Below are 22,232 nucleotides of genomic sequence, written 5' to 3'. Positions count from 1 at the left end.
CGTTACTTTGTATACAAATTATTTTCGTGTTACTTTTACATGAAAATACGAAGTAAAACAAAGAGGAGAATGCTCATGTTTGTTTCAAGCCTTTTGTTTGCGTTTTTGAGGTTGAAGTCAAATCCTAGACATCTCGTTTTATCTGTTTTCTGTGTTCTATTTTGCGTTTTAACAATATCATAGCCATGCTCTTGACAGAAGGATACTCCATTTTTATACAAACTTTTCAACCTCCGACCTTTGTACATCGCGTTAGCGCATGCTGATAGAACTTCGTTACAAAAATACTCACAAACTTGTAATGTTTTGCCATTAAATATATCTCGCTGATAAAGCGAGCATACGTAGCATGCTATATGTGTCATGTGTTGACGACAAAATTCTGACATGTCACGAAAAAACGTCACTTGCGAAAACAAAACATCTATTTCCGTGTTCGTGCAACATGAATTCTCCTTGTATTGACTACACTGTTTTAAAGATGGTTGCCGCGTTGCTGGTCTGTCATTAAAATACGGACACGTGTGTTCTGCTTCAGTGAACATAAATAAAAAAGTTGATAGATAAATTCCGCCGGTCAACATGAGCAAAAAAACAAGAATATCAACACAAGGTTACCATTCTTCTTGTAAATATTATCAAAGAAAACCTTCATATTAATATGTAAAATCTGGTGATAGCTTGATAATAAAAACAACAAAATTATTGAAAACGTTTATACATCTGTTTTTCTGCTTCAGAATGAAATGTATTCTGAACTCCACCTGTCCACAAAACTTTAAGAGTTCGAAAAAATACCTTTTTGTTATATAGCACATACTTCTTAAATGCAGTATCTAATACTTCAAGTTTTTTATCTACTTTAATTACACAAGATTTAGAGCTCAGCGATGAAAACTTTCGTATTTATTTTCGCGCGTTTGCTCAAAAGTATTTGTAAGGGCGCGAAATTTGGTGAAACAACAGAACTGATTGCGGAAATGTATTTTTAGCGTAAAGTTTTTTTCTTAGCTTTTTTCATCGTTTAAAAACAACAACAATTTATATAATTCTACAGTCTACATAAAGAAATGCATCTACATTTTATCTAACCAGAACTTAATTTGTTATTTATTGGAATATAAACTTACATAAAATACAGTTAAACCTTTCTGTAGCTAACGCCATAAAAACTTTACAAAAGTCTCCGCTATGGAGAGGTGTTTGAGGTGTTTGAGAAAGGTGTGCCATGAGGCTTGATTTAGGAGAAGTCTTAATCGAAATACATATTCTAAGTATGCTACCGTTCATTTAAAGGATTGTTTTATATGACAGATTGTTGGACGTGTCCGCTATAAAGATGTCAGTTATAAGGGGTAATGCAAGTTGGGACCCTAAAATGACTTCCGCTATACAGAAAGATTTCCGCTATCAGTTTCCCGCTACATAGACGTTTTGTTATGACAGTTTGATTGTCATTCCATCCATTCCTGAGAAGAGTGTCCGTGTTGTGGAGTGGTGTACTCTATAAAGAATGTCCGCATAAGAGGGTTTTACTGTACGCGCAAAAATTAGACAATTTTAAGCTTTCCGGATATTTTTTTCGAAGAGTCATCTTTTTCTCTAAATTTTGAAAACAAATTTAAGTTACTTCGCAACTCTATAAGTACCCTCTATTAAATCATGTTGACATTTTTTTTGCATTGCATTCATACTAGCCTCGATTACCCGATTTTTTTCTAATCATGCAGAAGAAAAGCAAATTCATTCCCAGTGTAAAGAAAATTAAAGACAAATTTTTATTACCCATCCTTTATATATTGTATATAAACTTTGTTTATCAAAAAAATTATTATAGAGTTCATTGCCAACAGTCTCCGTAATTAGAAAGCTGGCTAAAAGTTTCTAAATATGTTAGCAAGTATTAAACTTATCTCAACCTCGTTCCCGAGAATTGTTAGATTTTCTATATGGCTTTAGGTTTTGTTAAACAAGCCTGGGGACGAATTTGCACATCACTTTCATTTTTAAACGTCAAAGCAAACAACGCCTCGTTACCTGATTGGAAATCAAACAAAGTTATTTGCTAAATGTCAGCAACTAAAATCAAGAGTCCCTGGAGACAAGGTTGCTTGAAAATCTTATTCTTAGAAATGGTTTAGAACAGCTTTGTTGTTAATTTATTAGTTTATTAATTACTTTATTGATTACCTTATTTACAAATCCAAAATCTCTCAGCTATCCTTATATTTTGAACACAAATTGTCATTAGTTTTTTATACACCAAGAACTCCCGCTTAAAATTTTCTTGATTTTTTAAAAACAGCTTTTTTGCACGTCTTCAACTGATCTTCACTACATGGTACTGAAGCCTCGTTTCGAACAATACTTGCCTCGTATAGATTCAAACCATTTTTTGTTATTCTGATGGGTTTTGAACTTAGCAGTGTATTGGAGCGTGCAGACCGCAGACTGAGCTCCCCAATTATGCATAGTCCCCTTTGGTCTTGACAATGTGACACATAAATGACGTCCGATTGTGGGCAAAGCACGACATAATTGTTCGACTTTAATGGAATCATGTGAAAAACATCCGGCACGGCTAACAACGAGGACGTCAAATGGTTTAATTTATTGCAATAAAAAACTCCTGTCTGCGTCTCGGTAAACAAAGGTTCATTCTTCTCAATCAAACCAACCTTCTTGATCAAGTTTTCCTTGGCGTATTTCATAAGCTCCTTCTCATTTAACTGCCATACAGCGAGGTCAAGAGAAGATACATAGCGGAGTATTCCCTTCTCTTCATTATACAAAGCATACAGCACTCCTATGGGCAGGTTCTGTATTTGTTTACATATTAAATTAGATTTGGTTTCAGCTTGTAGTGAGTCTCTAGCACGCTTAATCCAATTCCACGGTTTAATTATCGGATAAACGGAATTGCGTGCCTGGTAGAAATTGGGAACTTTCTGTGATATTACTTTGAATGTTTTAAATATCTTCGCATCTTCGTCTTGACTTGCTCTACGAAACCTTTGAATAGGACTGTACGGACTACGTCTACCATTACTCATTGTGATCCACCAGCTAATGACACAATGAGAAGTGTATTTTTTAACTAAACAGGTTTACGTGAGATCGTAAATATACTTCTTCACACATCCAGTATAACAGTTCAGTTAAATAATGAGCTATTGACAAGAGTTCGAAGGTATGTCATGGCTTACATATTGTCAATTTTTATATCGAACTGATACGAGAAATTAATAGCCTCTTTGTTTCATCATGTATCTGCTTAATAATAGATGAAGTGTTGTGTTGACTCGCTTAGTATTAAAACGTTATCTCAGGACTGTTACCAATTCATCTTTTCTAATCCGGTGCGGATAAATACATTAAAGTTCGGAAATATAGTCACCAGAGAAAGCTTTTACATAACAACGCATGCTGTTGACAACAACGAGTTAACAAGAATCAGAGTTTATGATGCGATCACTCTTCGGCATGACATTTTAAGGTAAATTTTTAGAATGATACGTAATATACAATCACTTTTGTAGGATGATGATTTAAAAGATAAAGTAATAATCTCATTTAAAAGTTTGTGATATTGATAATAGTCCATTTTGTGTGAGAAGCGGCCAAACAAGACGATAAATAGCTCTCCCATGGCCTTACTAGTGTCTGCGGGTGAGGGTGAGCACGAGTATTGAGAAGTAATTATAATTGTAGTTATCAGATAAAGAGATCTTTATTGATCTGGTTAGTTAAGCTTGACATGCAAGTTATCCTCAGGATAAGAATACAAACATACAAGAAATGCTTCACAATATAAATTTTGTTATCCCATATTTTAATCACCGCCCACGTAGAACGTTCTTATTCTTCTAAGCTTTATTATAAGTGGTCAAGAATGGAGTCTTACACCCTCCTTTCTTGCCAAAACAGACAAAGCCACTTTGTATAAAAATACTTATTACCTCAAATCTCTGTGACCCAAGGCCATTCCTATTTTTTTACAAAGGAGTCCAAATAAATGTTAGAGCTCCTGGAAACAGTTTCACGACAAGATCCCCTGAATAAAAATCATGGCATTTGCAAATAATAATAAAAAAAAAATGTAAAAATTTAATCATATTAGTATATTGCAAAGCAGAGCAAACGAGGATATACTGCTTTTAAAGTCCATTTTATCAGTAATGGCAATTACCAAGGGCGTAAATATTTCTTGGTCTATTTGCATTACGTGTTTATCAATTTCGTCTCCAGGGCCTTGTGCCCCCTGAGACGTTATTACGGAGCCGCTATCAACTTCATCAACTAGGCAAAATGCCCTGGAAACGAGGTTGCGTGTTTATTGTATTAAACTTTCAGTCTCTCTCTTGTTATTGACATTTAACCAATATTGCTGACGATTTAATGACTGTGACAACTTCTCGTACATTCAAATTAGTTCAGAGGGGTGCACCACCAGCTAGAGAGGGGTGAAACAGAACCCAGAGAGTGGGAAAATTTCTTTAGCACCAAAACGTAGAATAGGTATGGAGTTCCAGAAAAAACATACTGGATGAAAAAATCGCGGAGGGTAATTTATGCAGGGCACTTTACCTCAGTGGTTCCGATAAAACTTCTTGAAAATTATAAAAAAGCTTAATGTGATCCTAGTACACTGGATTGAAAGGTTTCCCGCATTTCTCTGTGTATTTAGCGTTGATTGATAATTACCTTCCCTCTAAGAGTTTTGCATATCATCATTTGTGGAGTATGTATTATACGGTCCTTTAACCAAGCACACGAGGACGCAAATCATGACATTTTCTTTGAAGTGCTGTATTAAACCTAGAGCATGTTGGAGTTAGATGATTGAAAGTGGATACAGATCCTCTCTAAGCAAACACAAGAATTATTTTCGCAATTTCATTCGTTTTTTTGATTCAGTTTTTAAAACACTTTGTGTTGAAGCTGGCTTATTATTAGGTGGCACAGCAAATGCTTTTTCGTCTTTTGAGTGATTTACCACTAGTAATTTATATTTTATGTTGTTAGCTTCTCTAAATATATCTCCCTCAAAATTAGAGAGGCTAACCACATAAAATTGTTAATTGTTTCTAGGAAGGACCACAAAGATGGCTCTAGAGTGTTTAAAGATCCCATTTGTGCTACAGTAATCTTTTTGATATATCTTCCCAACTAGAAATGGCCTTATGTGAGGTCGAACTGACCCCTTGTACATGAGTTGAACGCTCCCAGATCTACAGGATAAAGATATGGTTTAAGAAGACCAACATTGTCTATCCCCTAGGTCGCGCCGTCCCTTTGGAAAAAAGAGACAAAGAGCCCTGGGATGGAGGTTGCAACATTGTATCCCTTTGCTTAGCAATACACGTTCATTCTTTAAATGCATACAGTGTACGGTCCTTTCCATTTGTAAGAATTTTTTCTCAGGTTGCTAAAAAGTTGAAAACAGTAACTTATTTTATCTATGATGCAGCGCATAAATTATGTCACGAATTTTGCTCAAATATGAAACGTTGTGTGGTGTTCCGCTGGCGAGGATAATATTCTTTTCTAAATACGTTCTTCATTTACAATTTCATTTAAATTATCTTATAGATCTAACGTCCTTCTCAGTTGCAAAGTAATGTGTGGGGTGACAATTCTAACTGCTGTTTTTTGTTGTCAAGATGGAGAGTAAAGTGTATTTCAAGCGGAGATCCGCGATCGCGCTAACCTCGGCAGCAGTTGCAAGCTACCTTGGTTATGGAACCACAAAAATTGCAAGGATATAGCAAAATGTACTCTTTGCGGTACCATCGTAAATTCTTAAACAACGAGGCTCGAAGTGTGTTTCGCTAAATTATCCCCTATCGTCGTCCCCAGGCATTGTTGCTTATGTCAAAGCCGCTAGCGCTTACTTGACGGCTGAACAAGTTTTTTCGCCGCTAGTCCAGGGGGGACGAGGTTGAGCCCTCTTCCTGATTTCAATGTTTTGTGTAAAAGTAATACCTGAATATATTAAGTCCAGTAAATCTACCTGAGTTTGTGCGATGATTTTTATTAGCCTTAATTTTATGGGGAGTTACTTTTCTCTAGTTTGCATTAACTGTGTGGATCATTTTTTTAAGCAAGTAATGTTATTGCTGTTGAAGTAACTGGAGAAAGGAAATGTTGGACTTGTAGTTTACGGGAAATACAATGCAACGAAAAAGAACAAAAAGCAATGTTATAATTGATAAAGAACTGTCAAAAACAATTTAAAAAAACAACGTCCCCAGGGTGTTTAGTTGCCAGAAGCAAAGAAAGGGGACTGGTCCTGCATTCGGTGTAATTTTGTTTCCCGGAAATTTTTAAATAAAATGGCGGCAAAGCTGCAGAAGAATCCGTGGTTCATGTCACGTTCTGAACCTTCGAGTCTGTCTGTGCAGTTAGTTACGCCCCCCCCAGCCCTCTCTAGTTACATCTTTAGGTTTTTCACTTTAATTAATATAATTTCTATACATCAAATCTTTATTTACTTAACAATCCTTGTGTTTTAAGTACCCTTAAGTGTCCCTAAACAGACAGTTCTTTTGTTATTATGTAATAGAGAATTTTTATGTATTAAGGATATTTTTAGTTATTTTAATGTATGATCTACATCTTTAATTTGTTTCTTGCTTTTGGACTTAGGCAAAAGTACTAGGGTGGTACTACAGTTGTTACAAGAAGGTGTAGTGAAGGTGGTAAAAAGGGAATTTTTAGGTGTTCATAATAGACCATTTCGGAGATTATGCGCCATTATGGATTTTCGAAGCCCAGTGGTGCAAGTTGAACTTTGAACCCTATATGCCGTAGTAGAAAACTCTCTTAAAACACACAAAAAGAAACGAGTTTTGTATACACTCTTAGCGTGTTTAGGTCTTTGTAATGTTTTTACCTAAGTAACAGGGGATAACACCAGACAACATTTATTTAAGCGTATTGTTTTGATCTATTAATGAATTATAAATAGCAATTAAATACAGATGTAGGACGTAGGGATACTGAGTGTGTTTTATTATTTTTGACTTAATACATTTAAAATTTAACGCTGAAGTGGATACTTATATAATCAACTTTAAACATGTTTTTACGATCGAATTATGCCTCTTACAACGTATGAGGATTTTTTAGAACTTAGTGTGAGGCAGCTGACTCACTTATTGTGGACTGAGTAATAGTTGATATAATCGCCAGAGCTTTTTCTGCAATGGAAATTATGCCAATAATTTACACAAGCTTCACAGAGTAATTTATTTATTTATCATAAATATTTACACTTTAAAATAAATTATATACTGCCATAATTGCATGTCCTGATAAAGAAACCGATAAAGACATACGAATATATATAACAAAACATCATGTAAAATAGACATTGTGACTGAAACAAATAACATAGAAAAACAAAAAATTGAATACCACTTTAGTAAACTGAACTCATCATTTTTCCCTTTTTGATATTTTTCAATAAGGGAAGTGTACAAAAAAATTATATATACAAGTATTCTTTCTAATACCACTCTTAAAAGACTCAAAAGATAGAAGTGTTTAAGTAGACGAGTCAAGGGACAAACATAAACCGAAAAACAAAATTATAAAAATATCAAAATAATAAAAATTATTTGCAATTAAAATGACTAATGACTCTATTCCTAAAATCTGGGACTGAACCTGTTACCGTATCTCTATGGGCAGTGCATTAAAAATTTTTACATCCATTATAGAGAAGAAGCCAGATTATTTTGCGAGCTTAAGTTTCACTCTAGGAATAACCTTATAGAGTTGTGACAAGTATTTTGACAGTGGATTATAACTCTCTAGATCTTTACAAATACTACAACCTAAACATTTTTTTACAAATTCAAAAACAAAGTTCAAGTCCAAATCCAGTAAGGTATTTCCAAAATCAAAAATTTCTCTCTAAAGTAAAGTATAATCCATGTTTAAAATCCAATGCCAATATCTTTATAATGCACAAAGCAGCTACACAATTTTAAATATCTAAATATAAAATGAAATTACCTTTAACCAAGCATTAGTTACTAATTACAGCCTTATAGCTAGCTACAGTACAGTGTCCTAAAAGCATTTTTGGGAGACCTATAGCTAGCTAGATAGTTTAAAGGTTTTTAGGATATATTAAGTTGCATTTATTGTACAAAAAGAAATTAAAAGTACAAATAAGTGCCTAATAAAAGTATTTTTCAAAATATATATAATAAAATTAGTATCACAAAGATAAAAACAGATATCAAAAATCAAAACTGTCCTGCCGCCAGCAGTTCCGCAAGGCAAATGACTGAATAAAACGTGAAGTCCAAAGTTCAACTTGCACCACTGAGTTCCGCAAATTCATAGTGGCGCATAATCTCCGAAATGGTCTATTATTAAAGCTTACCTCCGGAGAAAAATTGACCTATAAATTGATTCATAACATCTTCAGAAAAAACAATTTAACGTTTATTGTGTGAAAGTCACTCCAGTATTCAAGAAACCAGACAATGTTTACTTCATGTTTTTAAGCCTTCACCTCACTTGTTTGCCATTTTGCAAGTGAGCATTTAAACAGTATAATTATGTGCCTGACGTCACTAGTTAGAAGCTCACATTTGAACCCCGTGATGAGAGGCGAAACTTTGCGCATAGGATGTGATTTGTAAAAAAAAGTTCCACAGTATGATACTGTGGAAGTTTTCATGTTCTGTAATGCAGTTATCTAAAAAAAGAGTATGATTTTCACACTAGCAAAATCGCAATGCTTACATGTGCATATGAATCACATATCAAAACTCACTGATCAAATTAAAAATATTCACGGATTCTAACTCACAGCAAAGACACTCCGCTTCACTCAGCATTTTCTTACACTTTGCACACTTGCACCACGTGTTCACAGCAACAACAACATGTCAAGCGACTTCTTCTTGAATAGTATCCTCATCAGAGCTCTCCCAACTGGAATTCCATTCAGTGCTTGATCTAGTATTTCACCTGATAGGCTCAAATTGAAATTCTACAACATCTTCCCTGTTGCCTTTTTTTTCTTTTTTTTGCGTCACAGCTCCTCGGTATTGCAATTGAATGATGATTTCTTAATGGAAGTTAGTATTCATTTTCAAAGTTCCTTGATATTTTCACGGGGGTAAACATACTCATTACCTATGAATTTCACTAGTAAAATTTGAGTAAAAAATTTCAATGCAGAAGGTGATTTACGATCTTCTAACAGGTGACATCAGAACACTCAAGGTGAAGAAACTTATGAAACAACATTGCGGATGCTTTACCTTGTGTCGGAGCTGAATTTTTTAATCTTTGAATAGGCATTATTAACTTATAAGTGCGAATTAAGGAAAATAAATATATTTGTAAATCACGTATGAATATAAGCCAATTTAGTTCAACTTAATTTTTTTCGGGAGGTAAGCTTTAAATAGTCTTTTAGGGGCAGTGTTTACTCAAATTGCCGCATGATGTTTGTGATTGGTGGGTTTCAACTTTGATGTTTCTCCGTAGCAATTTGACAGCAATCTGTTTAAAATAAAATAAATCTATAGATGAGTTGCGAATGTTTATAAAGTTCCACATATTTTAAGGAATAGATTTAAGGAATAAACGATCCAAAAGGAGCTGGAATTGGTTTTTCTTAATTATCATTTTCTTATTTTATGTTACTTTTTTAACTTGATTTTTTTGATCTTTGCGGTTTGTTTTTTATATTTCTTGCCTGTGTGCATGCGTGCGCATGTCCATTGTTTTAGATGCAAAATCAAAACAGCTACATCATGCTGTAACTCATCTACACAATAAAACCTTAAAGATAGTTGGCTAAATGTGCCCTTCCTTTGGTAGCAAATTTTATTTAATTCTAAATTTTTTGTTTATTTGAGACTTCCTATAGTGATGCACAAAACTAGAATAAAGGCGATGAATGAATCTAAGCAATGCAGATGCTGCTTCATATTACAATAATTTATTTTTAATATTGACGTAGCCCTTATAGAGACTAGATAATTTATTAAAAGACAATAAGAAATTTAAAATAATAATTTTTTGACCTTAGCTATCTAGTGTTGAGTTGTATAACTTTGCTAGTCAGTCATAACCATTACTAGCATGCAGTAATGGCTTAAAGCAAAATTTAATGGCCTGGTTATTTAACATTTCAGACATAACTTTTTTGACGACATCAAAGGAAAATGAACACATCCACTTTGCCTGTTACAAACAGACAGACACAGTCTCTGTATTATTATAGAGATTTCAGCTATATATTTTTATCATAAATTTAACCAATAAATTTTTGTATCAAGTCCGTCCTTATTTCCTTCTTAAGTTCTTTCTTGATCTACCTCTGGTCTATAGCCCACAAACTAAGATCTCTATGCTTTCTTATCCAGTACCCTCCCCCATTTTTTCCAAATATCTCAATCAACTCAATTTTTTTATCTAGATAACGCGTTATACAACAAATTCCTAATTCTTACCTCCTCTGAACTCTTATTATATTTCAAAAATCTAATCAACCATTCTCGTATTATTTCTTTCTATAGCTCTTTGAAGCAGTAATTGCCCAAGTATTATACTGTACAACATTAAAATAATCTATACCTTTTACCTTAATCTACAAGACTTTGCCAGTAAAAAAAGTAAGCAAGTCTCTGAACTTTTTCCAGGCAGACCCTATTCTACAAGTAACACTTCTTCCAACACCCCCTTCACTACCCAACGTATTATCTAAGAAACAGATGTTCTCAACTTTCTCTAACCCCACAGATGTAAATCATTAGATCTGAAAAAACTTCATTGTCTATAATCCCACCTTTGGAGTGGTTATAAACAAACTGAACATCAGCGCTTAACCTCCTTGCAATACCACAATACCTAATGCCTACAAGTCTAACAAAAAGTTTAGTTATACTACCCACCCTTTCCTGCAAACTTCACAAGGCCACTTTTTTAACTACAAACTTGACATGACTTTAGACTTTGTTGCATTCACTTTCAGCCCTTTCTCTTCTATTCCTTTTTTCCACATCCACAACTATCTTCCTTTGATTCTGCTATGAAAATTACATCATTTGCATTCCGTAACTCCACCATATAATGCCTCTGCAATATGTCATATATTTATTTAAAACCTTTTTGTGCAAAGAAATGGACAGAAAGACCACCCTTCAACAAGTGTTTGCATCTTTCTGCCTGCCACACAATTTGAAAAGCTATATACGAGCTTACTTCAAAAAATGCAAACATTCAAAAAGGTCTATAGTAGGAAAAATCTTATGTCTGCTTTCCAATTGATGTGGTAACCCAAAATCACCTGTATGCAACCTCCATACATCTATGAAATTTTTTTCACAAAAAAGAGAATTTTTCCCCTTTTGTACCCTATTTTCAAACTGGTATTCAACTATTAGTAAATTTATATAAGAAACAATGAAAACAATTGTCACAATCCTTGTTACAGAAATACATTGTCACAAATTCTTTTTACTTCATTTTGTGTTTTATTAAATTTATTGATAAGATACAGACCAGCTGTATTTGCTTCATATATGGTGTGAGACAGTATTGATTTTATTGTTTTAACAAAGCCAGGTAATGTGAAGGGAATGCTTTGTGTTGAGCATAATAAAGAAATTATGACAGTTTTACCTTCTCATTTAGTGCTGTATATTGCTTTAAAAAACATGTAGAGGAGAAAGGGTTTTTTGAAAAAAAAAAACAGACATTTTTTTGCAGCAGTATAAATATGGAAGTCACTTTTTCAGTTACGTTGACTTGGTCTAAAAAAAGAGGCAACATCCACCTTTCTTCTCGTGTGTGTTTTGTGATAGTATTTAATCAGGAGTCAATATCCAGGATAAGTGCATGTTGTTTATTTATTTAATTCTCCATAAGATTGGATTATCTTAATTTTGTTTGGTTTGTTTATAACATCTAACGGTTCCTTAGCAAATTATGGTTCCTATTTGCTAACTTGATGTACACTCTTTCTTTATAAGCATGCAAAACTTTTATAAGCAAATTTGGGAAAATATTTACTACTGTGTAAAATGGTAGAAACATTGGGTATTGTAAGGCACATACTGAGGCTGAAAAAATAAATACTACATTTATAAAAAAGAGTGTACTATATAGATTGTCTTTAAGGCTCCTTCTGTGAGTGTTAATTAAGTCTCTTGTCTGCTGGTCATAATTATTGTTCAAGGGTAAGATATAACAATTTTCTTTAGCTTTTGTAATTCACTTCAGCATTTCATGTCAATATTTTTGACGATGATAAGCAAATTAAATCAGAAAGACTGTGTTTTTTTCCATGAAAAATTTATGCATGCACGAGTGTACTCAAAAAATTATTTACTAGTGCTATATACATACAATGGCTGCAAGACGCTTTTTTGTTGGTGGTAATTGGAAAATGAATGGAGACAAATTAAAAATTAACAGTATTTTGGAATTTCTTAATGCTGGAGAAATGAACCCTGACACTGATGTTGTTGTTGCTCCACCATCATTGTATGTTGCTCATGTGAAAGACGGTCTCAAAAGTAATGTGAAAGTTGCTTTGCAAAATTGTCATTCATTGACATCAGGAGCTTATACAGGAGAGGTATCTGCTGAAATGGCCGCTGATCTTGGATGTGATTGGATTATCTTGGGCCATTCAGAAAGAAGGCATAAATTTGGAGAAAGTAATGAGTTTATCGGAGAAAAAGTTGCACATGTTTTATCCAGCACAAAGCTTGGTGTCATTGCTTGTATTGGTGAACTGCTTGAAGAACGGGAAGCTGATAAAACAATGGAGGTGATTTCAACACAAATGAAGTCGATTGCGGCAAATGTCAGCGACTGGTCCAGAATGGTCATAGCATATGAACCAGTTTGGGCTATTGGGACAGGCAAAGTTGCTACTCCAGAACAGGCACAGCAAGTGCACTCGGAAATTCGAAAGTGGTTGATTGAGAATGTCAATCCAAATGTATCTGAAACAACACGCATCTTGTATGGTGGTTCTGTGTCTGCTGGAAATTGTGCTGAGTTGGCCAAGAAGCCAGATGTGGATGGTTTTTTAGTTGGTGGAGCTTCTTTAAAACCAGACTTTGTTAAAATTGTGAATGCAAGAATGTAGACTAATGAGAGGAGGAAATAAACTCTATTAATACTGCCTGTATTTAGATAATTGCTAGGATTTTTAAATCTGATGCTCAAAATTATGTTTTTTATGTTTGTTGCTGTTTTTTTGTGTTTTTACCAGTAAGAAGAAACTGACATGAAAGAGATTTTTTTTCTTCTCTGTCTCGATTTTGATCATCTTCGATTCCACAATCGATTTGATTTGAATCGATTGTGGAATCTTTTGCAAGCTGTAGTTTTAATAAACTTGCCAAAGGCATTAAAAATCCAGTTTATGAATTCTATGTTTTTTAACAAATGAGACATTCTCCTGAGAAAAAAAAAAACCTATTAGGTGGGTTTTGAGATAATGAAAAGTGAAATCTGTTACTACGAACTATGAATAAAATCTATGATCAGATTTTAACAAAATCGTATGTTAAACTAACAAGACCAAAGCTATGTGTTTAACAGTGTGTTTCGTTATTTTAATAGGGAAAAATATTCGCCATACAATATTTAGTCTTAGGGGCCGGTCACATGAGATCGAGGTTAACTCAAAATGGTTTAAGTCACTTTGGTTCATGGTGTATTTCTTAGGATTGTTTTATGATCAAGGTGGATTTCTTTAACACTTCACTCTGGAGTGAAATATACAGTTTTTATGCACACTTAAATTCACGAATATAAAAGATTTGGCTGAAATTAAAATCAACTCAAAGTTGCACTTTTCACTGCAAAGTGAAATTTCACTTTGGCCTCATGTAAACCACCTCTTAGCAAAATTTACTTGAAATTTATTTGTTATTTTCGAAGCTGGTATATTGTTCTTCTGTTTGTTTTAACCTAACTGTACTTTTTATAGGTTAATATTCAGTAAAACAATATGAATCTTCAGAAACCTTCCATCTTCGCAATTACTTTGTTGGTGTATCAATCTACCATATTGGCCATCCTTTATATATTCAACATATCTCCACTTTGCTCTGTGCATATAATGTTATTTTTGAAAGTGTACATTCCCTTGTTACTACTGGGATTTTTTGCAACAATTCGAGTTATGGCTACTACTAAAAAGAACATCAACGAGGTAAGATTTTGTCTTGTTTGCCCAATTTTGAAGTTATAAGAAGACGCAAGAGCTGTGTAAGCACTTGGGAGGCAAGCGAGGGAGTATAAAATGAGAAACATGCGTTGAAGGTAGAATGTCAAAATGTTTTGGTATTTGGCATCGCCTGTTGCATTAGGCTGAAAAACGGGTTTTGTTGCATTATTTTAAAGTGTCAATCTGAAAAGACGTCAATAACTCTTCTGTAAAGATTAAATGCTCATTTTCACAAAACAAACCTTTTCAGATATAAAAACTACAAAAATAGATATCTACCGAACTGAGCCTCGCCCATTATATGCTTATTTTTTAATAAAATTACCGAACATTAGGCTCGTACTTTATTCGAGCTTATAAACGTTATGCTTAAAAAATTGTATTGTGAACGTAGAATAGGTCTTTTTCAGTTTAGACTATTATTTTTGTAACCATAAGTTCTGGGAAGAGGAGCTAAAAATACCCTTTGCAATAAATACAGTCCTAGTTTGGTACAGCAGAGAAAGGAAACGTCGAAGGCAGCGAAAATTGAAAATGTCGCTATCAGGGTTTCAGTTATTCCCAGACCCGACCCGACCCGGCCCGACCTGACTGTTTGTATAGCGAGAGGCCATGTTAAACTTTTTAAACGGAATGAGGAAATTAAGTATACGAGTGACATTTTTTTGATCCGTCTCAACACGTGTGTTTTAGGTGGATACCAGATCCAGATCTGCTAAATGAAAACGTTCACTTTTCGTTTTTATACAACTTAACCATGCTTCACTTGTACAGCCGCCTACTTTACCCTTTTGGTTCATATTTTGCTCTTACATTTTTGACTTAATGCATGAAATGGAGAAGATTGCACAGCAAGCCGTTCACAAAATTTATAGCAAGCAAATGTAAACCACACACAAAACAGAGAATAAGAATATTGGTGTATAACTTATGCTTCACCTCTTTGCTTTATGAGTTTTTATTATCAACTTTTAGGCATTTGTCGGTATAGTAGCGTTATTATTCAGAAGAAAAATCTAAATCTCCACAAACAAAAATCTTCTTTAAATAGATTCAATTTTGCGTAGACTAATTTTCGCGGACGCTATATTCACCGAATTTAGCGTGGATATAATTTTGCGGAAATTTATTTTCACAAATGCAACATGGTGAAAAATAAATAAATTAGAATTTAATAAACACACAAAAGAAGTAGGAAAAAAATGCTCTGTTCTGTGTTATTTACAATCAACCTGTTTCCAACATCTTTTTGAGTCGCCATGCTTGCCGACTCGCCATGCTTGCCGACTCGCCATGACCAAAAAGCCAAAGGGACGAGGTTGATTTACACTGTTTATTATGGGAAATATTCAATATTTTCGAACCAACCCTCACTTTAAATATTTCGCGTGGACTTGATTTCGCGAATTTTTTAAAACCCGCGAAATTCAATTCACGCGAAATATAATCCATTTAAGGTATTCGAATGCGGTCTAGCCACTTTTCTTCCCGCCTTTGCACACCGTTGAAAAAGGGTTAAAAAATCTGGATTGCACTCACCCATGTATTAAACTCTCCAACCAGCAATATTTTTATAAATGTCCTTTTTAGGGTGTGATGTTTTTATACGGGCTATCTGCAACGCTGATTGGTGCATGTATATATCACGTGTTTGCTGTATTATTAGGAGCCGCATTTACAGAGTATGTTATTTCGAAACTTTGCTATTGTTTTTATCCCGTTATGGTTGATTACCTTATTGGTTTTTTAGTTTCGCTGAATTAGAAGGTAATGAAGATGAAATTCGCAGAAAGTAAATCGTATTACAAAAAAAATATTAAAAAAAATTCAATTCTGCGAATGGCGAGATTTGAAACCATAATTTTTGCTGTAACTAATTTTCGCAAATTTAACATAAACAATTTCCGCTAAAATTAATTGCATTTAATTTTTTTATTATTATTTTTTTGTTTAGAGGTTTAGAAGAAACATTTAGCTTCAGTTGTTTATGCGCTACTTTAACCATCTTTCCACTTTTTATCGTTCATGAAACGCAATGGGAAGAATTTGTCAACTATTTACCCGATTCTTTGTAAGTTAGAAGATATTCTATAGAATTCGATTATTTACCCGATTCTTTGTAAGTTAGAAGATATTTCTATCGGATTCGATTATTTACCCGATTCTTTGTACGGTTTTGGTTTTGTTGGTTTACACTTTTTTAAACTATACCAAATTTAAACAATCACCCCGAGAATTATCCACCCTGGTATAAGACGTGTTTGCTTCTCCCTCTTTTATCCTTCATCCGCCATTAAAGAAAAGGTTAAGAGGTTTCTGGATTAACACTGGATTTTTTTATTATTTAGAGATCCGAAAATTTCACTGCATGATGCGATAAAGACCACATCATTTTTTACTGTTGCAGGGGCATGGGTCGGTGCTTTTCCTATCCCGTTAGATTGGGACCGTGATTGGCAGGTATGGAGATTCATATTTTTTCTGTGATGAAACATACTAAAAAAAGCGCAGGAAACATATTTTTTGCTTCAGACTGGAAGCTCAATAAATCTTTATGGAAGTCTATAACTATTCTCAAGTCTATAGTGGAATACTTTTTTAGTTCCCAGGGTGACCACACCTTTAATCTCCTAAGCACTGTAAGATCAGAAAATTTCGCGGTCAGAAACTTTTGCGTTTTCGCAGTTTTTCGCCTTTTCGCAAAAGTTTATGAATAAAGCCCTTAGATATGTGGTATAAATTATAAAAAATTAAATTACTTTTTTGCGCGAATTTAGCAAAATTTTTTTCCCAATTTCGACCTTCAACGTGAATTCTAAATAAAAGCTGATTAGGAAATGCCCTTATTTTATATTTCACGAGTCACCAATTTAGATTATCCATAATCTGAACCTTTTTTTGTAGACCTGGCCAATCACATGTTGCTTTGGAGCAATTTCTGGCAATTTAATTGGTTTATTTTACGTCATTATCGTGTCTTCGAATTACTTCGAACGTATCATGTTTTGGAAACGTAAGGTGACATAAACAAAGCCTTGCTGAATATCTTACGAGTCTGGGTCGAAGCTCGGTATTTGAATTTTTGGTTATACGTCATGTCAACGCGTTCTTCAGTATAACATTAAGAATATCCGTGCTAACTTTTTTGTACGAGAATTTTATTAAAACTTTGTGTATTATATTTTTACCGTGAAAATACTATGTACAAGCTGATAGGGATGTAATAAAATTTACATCTTTGATGTCATTATTTTGAGTCTTCACGATTGTATGTCTTTCGCATCCAGTGTGTTTGACTAAAAAGAAGCATACAAGTCATTTTAGGAATTATGACTTATTTTCAGGTTAAAAAAAAATCGACAAATGGATCATTCAGCGAATGTACAATTTATTTTAGGTACCTTGAGTTTAATAATATTCGGAAATACTTTTTTCGCGAGGTCCGAAAAAATGTATTTCGCGAAGATTGGTTTTCGCGCGAGATATTTTAGACCTTTAATTGAACCTGTGTCATCATTTCTAATACAAAAAAGAACATTGAAAATTTCCCAGCCCAGGCTGGTGATATAAGAATTTTGATACGATGTGCGTTTTAAATAGAAACAAGAAGCCCTGCGACTTAAAGATTTCCGCCATTAGCAATAATCTGAAAAAAGATATAAATTCGTGACATATTTGTCACAATTTTATAGCTATAATACATTATCTTTCACCAAAAATATCCAGCCTCAACAATTCATCTTTAAATTAAAATTCATTGATAATTAATTAGTTCTGCTGAATATAGCTTTACAAAATTGTAGTACAAAAGGAAATGACGTAATTATATAACATCAAAGATGGCGCATTATAAGACAATCTTCATTATGCTACACTGCACGAGCTTTAACTTTCGATTATAAACTTTAAAATAAAGTAATGTTCATTGGATAATAAAACAATTTGTTGCACTGTTAGGATTCTTATTGGCTTAAAACTCATTTTAGCCTCGTTCTCAGAAAAAAATCTGTCAAAACGAGGATTTAAGCTTTAGCCTGGATAAGTTTTAGGCGTCCAGGCTCTGGGCTGTATCTATCTATCTCTATCTTTCCAGGCGATATTAAAGATTTCGCCTTCGCCGGCGGAAATTAACTACGAGTTCGGCAGAGAGAAATGGCACAAAAAAAAACACGTAGAAATGCTGGAAGTAGGATTCTATCCAAAATTATTAGCTGTAATAATGAATAGACGTACTTTAATTGGCTGGCTAACTAAAAAATTCAGAAAATGTTATTTTCATTTTATAGCTTTTTAAATTTTGTGATGAGTGAGGTAAAAATTTTGTGATGAGTGAGGTAACATGATTGTCAACCAGCAGTGGTATAATCTTAAAAAAGGGTAAAATTTCATGCTTTTAAACAGTGTTATGGGTTCGCCTGTTCTTTTTGCTTCGTTGCTTTCGTCTCAAAACTGGTTAATTCCAAATCTCAAGCCGGTCTATATCAAATTTAAGCAAGGAGCAAGGACTAATTTATTTAAGCCATGTATATTTTGATATAGCGCTTATCTACTTAATTGTCATTTTATATACAGTATAGTGTGAAATCGGTAGCTTAATAAAGGGTTCGATCTTCACATTAGGCCATCTACTAGTTGGATAGAAATTGCAAAGGTTTTGTGTCCCTTCTTTAAAACAACTGACAAGGTGTTTCCCTCAAAGGCTAATCACAATATAAATTACTCACAAGTTTATACAAATTTTAAAAAATATCTTCCTCCGGCATGTTATATGCCAAGTGCAGCAAGCGTCCTTAACTTTTCCTTGAAACTTTTGTATAGGCTTCAGAATTTGTGGCCAGCTACATCTATTATAATTCAGGCTCAGAAGACTAACAGCTCAAAAACAATTAGAAGACATAACTCCTGGCCATATCTATATTATAATACCCGTACACCTCTGTTTGTCTGTCACGCAAAATTGTAGCTTAGCTGCGCATGTAGCGAGACGCACGCTAGCAGCTAGCTATAACATACAACAGATAAGCTTATGGTTAGCCAGCATTAAGAGAAGTAACTATGGGTCTAAAAACAACTAGCTTGCATTAAGCTAGCTAGCTAACTAAGCTGTTACTTTTAAGCATAAAAACTTTACACACACTTGTTATAGCGCGAGCTTAACTTTTTAAAAAAATAAATTGCGAAATTAATCTATCTACTTTTTTTACAATTTTTTTTTCAGCTACAACGGAAGGAAATGTTTCCATTTTACTTTTCCACAGTTTAAACAGTAAATAAAAATGAATTATTAGCAATGATACTTAAATCAAAGAAAGTAATGAAAATAGTAGAAAAACTTGATAATTTGCGCAGACATTGAAAAATATTTAAAAGATGAAACAACGTACTAAGGTAGACACCATAAAATAGCAATTTTTTTTGACTTGATTGATTATTCGTATTTTGGGAAAATGCTTTCTGTGACTGTAATTGTGATTGTAAGCCAGCCTTGAAATTTTTCTATGTAAACACTAGTAGATAGAAACAGATTGGAGTTGTAAATGATGATAATATTGATCTTATAATATGATATTGTAACTACTCTTAGTAACGTGGTAGTAAGAGAGTGGGAATGCTTGGTAATTTTTTGGAGAGTGTTAATAGATTGAAGTGGGTGGATTTTCATTTAAAAGTCTGAAATTTCCGTCAGCAATAGGTTTGGAGAAGATAATTTTCATATTTAAATTTATTATTTTGTGCAGAACATGCATAATCATGTTCCCTATGTTTTATTAAAAAACTTTGGAAAAATTCACTCCACTTTTTTCAATTTTAGACAGGTTAACAAGAGCACAACCTAAAGCGAACACACTATTAAATATATTTTTGCTTTAGAAAAAAAAGTGCACGCTTTGGATGCTTGATAATGATGCTATTTAATACCTTCGAAATATAATATTTCGACTCGCTAGAAATTCCACCTTGCCAAATTACGTAGAGCAAAGCAGACTAACCTTCATTTGGATGATCGGTACTGGAAGTGCAATGACTAAGACACCCATCAAACAACACATTGAACCAATCAGCTTCCCCTGAACCGTTATTGGAACGATATCTCCGTACCTGGAAAGTAATAAGAAATAAGAAATAATTTTCCCAAAACAAGAAAACGTTTACAAGCTGCTCAAAATTAAGGATTTTTCAGATCACATTTTTTTAAGTAAAGCTAACCAGCATTGTAAGATTTTGTTATTTTCTTCTGAAAACGAAATTGCAAATATTTGGCAAATGTAAAGTGAAAACAAGAACTGATACAGACTTTGCGGTTCACAATAGTTGACGTAAGCAAAATAATCATCTGCCGGCTGTCGGTTGATTCAATAAAGAAAGTCAAGGTGAAAATTATTCTTAGACACTAATTTCTTGTTTTCGTGAATTAATGTTAATTTTTTCTTTCAGTGCAAAAATTTAACTTATTTAGATAATTGCATTTAGTTTTTAATCTTGTAACTTCTCTTTCCATTTTATAACTTAAACACTTCGCGTTTACGTAAAAAAATTCTGGAAAACAAAAACATTAAGAAAAAAAGTGCGCGGTCAAACTTACCCTAAAGTTGTGGTTGTCACAACAGTATACCATATCGCCTCTGGTATGCTATCAATCTTCGTATTTTCGCCTCCCATGTTTTCTGCGTAGTATATAATACTTGCAAAAACAATCACAACGATGAAGTACATAAACACTATAAAGCCGAGCTCACTCGCAGAGTTCTTTATTGAAGAGGATAAATCTCGAAGTCTTTTCGAATGTCTTGCGAGTTTGAATATGCGAAATATACGAAGGGAACGCAATGCGACAAGTGAGCTTGTTACCGAAGCATTGTTTTCGACACTTAAGAGAGCTAACGTCAAGTCAATGAAGTAGGGTAGAATTGATAAAATATCCACAACAGACATAAAACCTTTAACAAATTTCAAGCGATTCGGTGTACCATAAAGCCTCAGTAAATATTCTAAAGTAAAAAATCCAACGCATGTCGAATCTATGGTAAAAAAAATTTCATCGTGCACTTCCCCACACCTTTCACTAATGATTGTCCCGTTTAATTTAAAGGTATTACACGGGACTGTTTCTGCGGAATTTAACGCAACGGAGAGTGTAATAATTAAGCAACTGATATAATAAAACACCGTGGCGGAGAGACAGAATTGAGGCTCTTCGGTAAATTCCCAACACAATTCGCGGAAATTCTGAGGAGGTATTCTTTTGATAACCTCGATTTTCTTTTCTTTTTCCAGTTTTTGTAATAATTGTATCTCGTAGCTGTCGCTACAACAAGGCGCCACTTCGTCAGGATTGATGCGAAAAAATTCCATCTCATCATTGAACGATTCATAGCAATCATTATCCGAAAAATGCAGCTTCCCCGTCTTGTAATACTTGTGAATAAACCGAAACATGTACGGATCGCGGTCAAAGAAATATTCACTAGCATCTTCATCATAAAAGTAATTTCTTTCTGCGCTTCCAAGGAGTGTATCAGGATGCTGATTCAGATAAGATTCGTGTATATGGAACATTGCACCACTGACGTTAATCTTGATTTCTTTACCCGTTATGTAAGTCGAAGGGTCAATTACTAGAGATTTTTTACCCCCACGTCGGGGTGGTCGGTTTTTGTTTGCTAACTTTCTAGAGACAAAATAACCGGCTGTAGACGCCACAGAGTACATTTTAAGTATTCACCAAACCGACTTTCATCGAAGTTGTTTCGCCTTCTGCTGGTTTGTTTTGATCGCACTCTTCTTCCTGACTACCTACTGTCGCAGTCAAGACCAAAGATTTCATATAAATTATTAAAAACAGTTGAAATTTGTTTAATAGAATCATTGATAAGTGAACCTCTAGGCCACGTATTAACTCCGCTCGATTACTTTGCAAAAAAAAGAACATCGCATATTGTTTATTGAATTCTTTTTTTTAGATTCTCGCAGATGGCCTGATTAGAAAAACGGAAAAAAGATAAACCCC

The 22,232-nt window shown here is 33.9% G+C and overlaps 4 protein-coding genes across 4 annotated transcripts; 2 read left to right on the top strand and 2 right to left on the bottom strand.

The window, feature by feature from the left end:
* Nucleotides 1–1,414: 1,414 nt before the first annotated feature.
* LOC130656661 (uncharacterized) lies at nt 1,415–4,147 on the bottom strand. Its single transcript, XM_057459563.1, has one exon. The coding sequence runs from the start codon at nt 3,051–3,053 to the stop codon at nt 2,277–2,279; it is 777 nt and encodes a 258-aa protein (XP_057315546.1). The 5' UTR covers nt 3,054–4,147; the 3' UTR covers nt 1,415–2,276.
* An 8,198-nt stretch (nt 4,148–12,345) lies between these two features.
* On the top strand, nt 12,346–13,284 carry LOC130656282 (triosephosphate isomerase-like). The gene has a single exon (XM_057459111.1). It carries the CDS (start codon nt 12,386–12,388, stop codon nt 13,133–13,135), a length of 750 nt encoding a protein of 249 aa, XP_057315094.1. The 5' UTR covers nt 12,346–12,385; the 3' UTR covers nt 13,136–13,284.
* Nucleotides 13,285–13,434: 150 nt separating this feature from the next.
* Nucleotides 13,435–17,466, top strand: LOC130656283 (uncharacterized). The gene is made up of 5 exons (XM_057459112.1): nt 13,435–14,209; nt 15,815–15,906; nt 16,179–16,295; nt 16,573–16,684; nt 17,129–17,466. Exons 1-5 carry the CDS (start codon nt 14,006–14,008, stop codon nt 17,249–17,251), a joined length of 648 nt encoding a protein of 215 aa, XP_057315095.1. The 5' UTR covers nt 13,435–14,005; the 3' UTR covers nt 17,252–17,466.
* On the bottom strand, nt 17,362–22,154 carry LOC130656280 (potassium voltage-gated channel protein Shal-like). The gene is made up of 3 exons (XM_057459110.1): nt 20,808–22,154; nt 20,215–20,323; nt 17,362–17,520 (listed from the first exon to the last, which is right to left on the bottom strand). The coding sequence occupies exons 1-3, from the start codon at nt 21,932–21,934 to the stop codon at nt 17,485–17,487; spliced, it is 1,272 nt and encodes a 423-aa protein (XP_057315093.1). The 5' UTR covers nt 21,935–22,154; the 3' UTR covers nt 17,362–17,484.
* Between the last annotated feature and the right edge of the window lie 78 nt (nt 22,155–22,232).

This window comes from Hydractinia symbiolongicarpus, chromosome 9, assembly GCF_029227915.1.
Source record: "Hydractinia symbiolongicarpus strain clone_291-10 chromosome 9, HSymV2.1, whole genome shotgun sequence".
In the NCBI taxonomy this organism is placed as follows: Eukaryota; Metazoa; Cnidaria; class Hydrozoa; order Anthoathecata; family Hydractiniidae; genus Hydractinia; species Hydractinia symbiolongicarpus.
The sequence above is the reverse complement of the archived record's forward strand: the minus strand, read 5'-3'. Positions and strand labels throughout refer to the sequence as shown.

Coding starts and splice junctions, on each gene's coding strand:
- LOC130656283 (XM_057459112.1), top strand. CDS start 14,006: ATGAATCTTCAGAAACCTTCCATCTTCGCAATTACTTTGTTGGTGTAT. Junction 14,210..15,814: donor CTAAAAAGAACATCAACGAG/GTAAGATTTTGT, acceptor TGTCCTTTTTAG/GGTGTGATGTTTTTATACGG. Junction 16,685..17,128: donor ATTGGGACCGTGATTGGCAG/GTATGGAGATTC, acceptor CTTTTTTTGTAG/ACCTGGCCAATCACATGTTG.
- LOC130656282 (XM_057459111.1), top strand. CDS start 12,386: ATGGCTGCAAGACGCTTTTTTGTTGGTGGTAATTGGAAAATGAATGGA.
- LOC130656280 (XM_057459110.1), bottom strand. CDS start 21,934: ATGTACTCTGTGGCGTCTACAGCCGGTTATTTTGTCTCTAGAAAGTTA. Junction 20,324..20,807: donor GTGACAACCACAACTTTAGG/GTAAGTTTGACC, acceptor ATTACTTTCCAG/GTACGGAGATATCGTTCCAA. Junction 17,521..20,214: donor TACCGATCATCCAAATGAAG/GTTAGTCTGCTT, acceptor GCTTCTTTTTAG/TCAAACACACTGGATGCGAA.
- LOC130656661 (XM_057459563.1), bottom strand. CDS start 3,053: ATGAGTAATGGTAGACGTAGTCCGTACAGTCCTATTCAAAGGTTTCGT.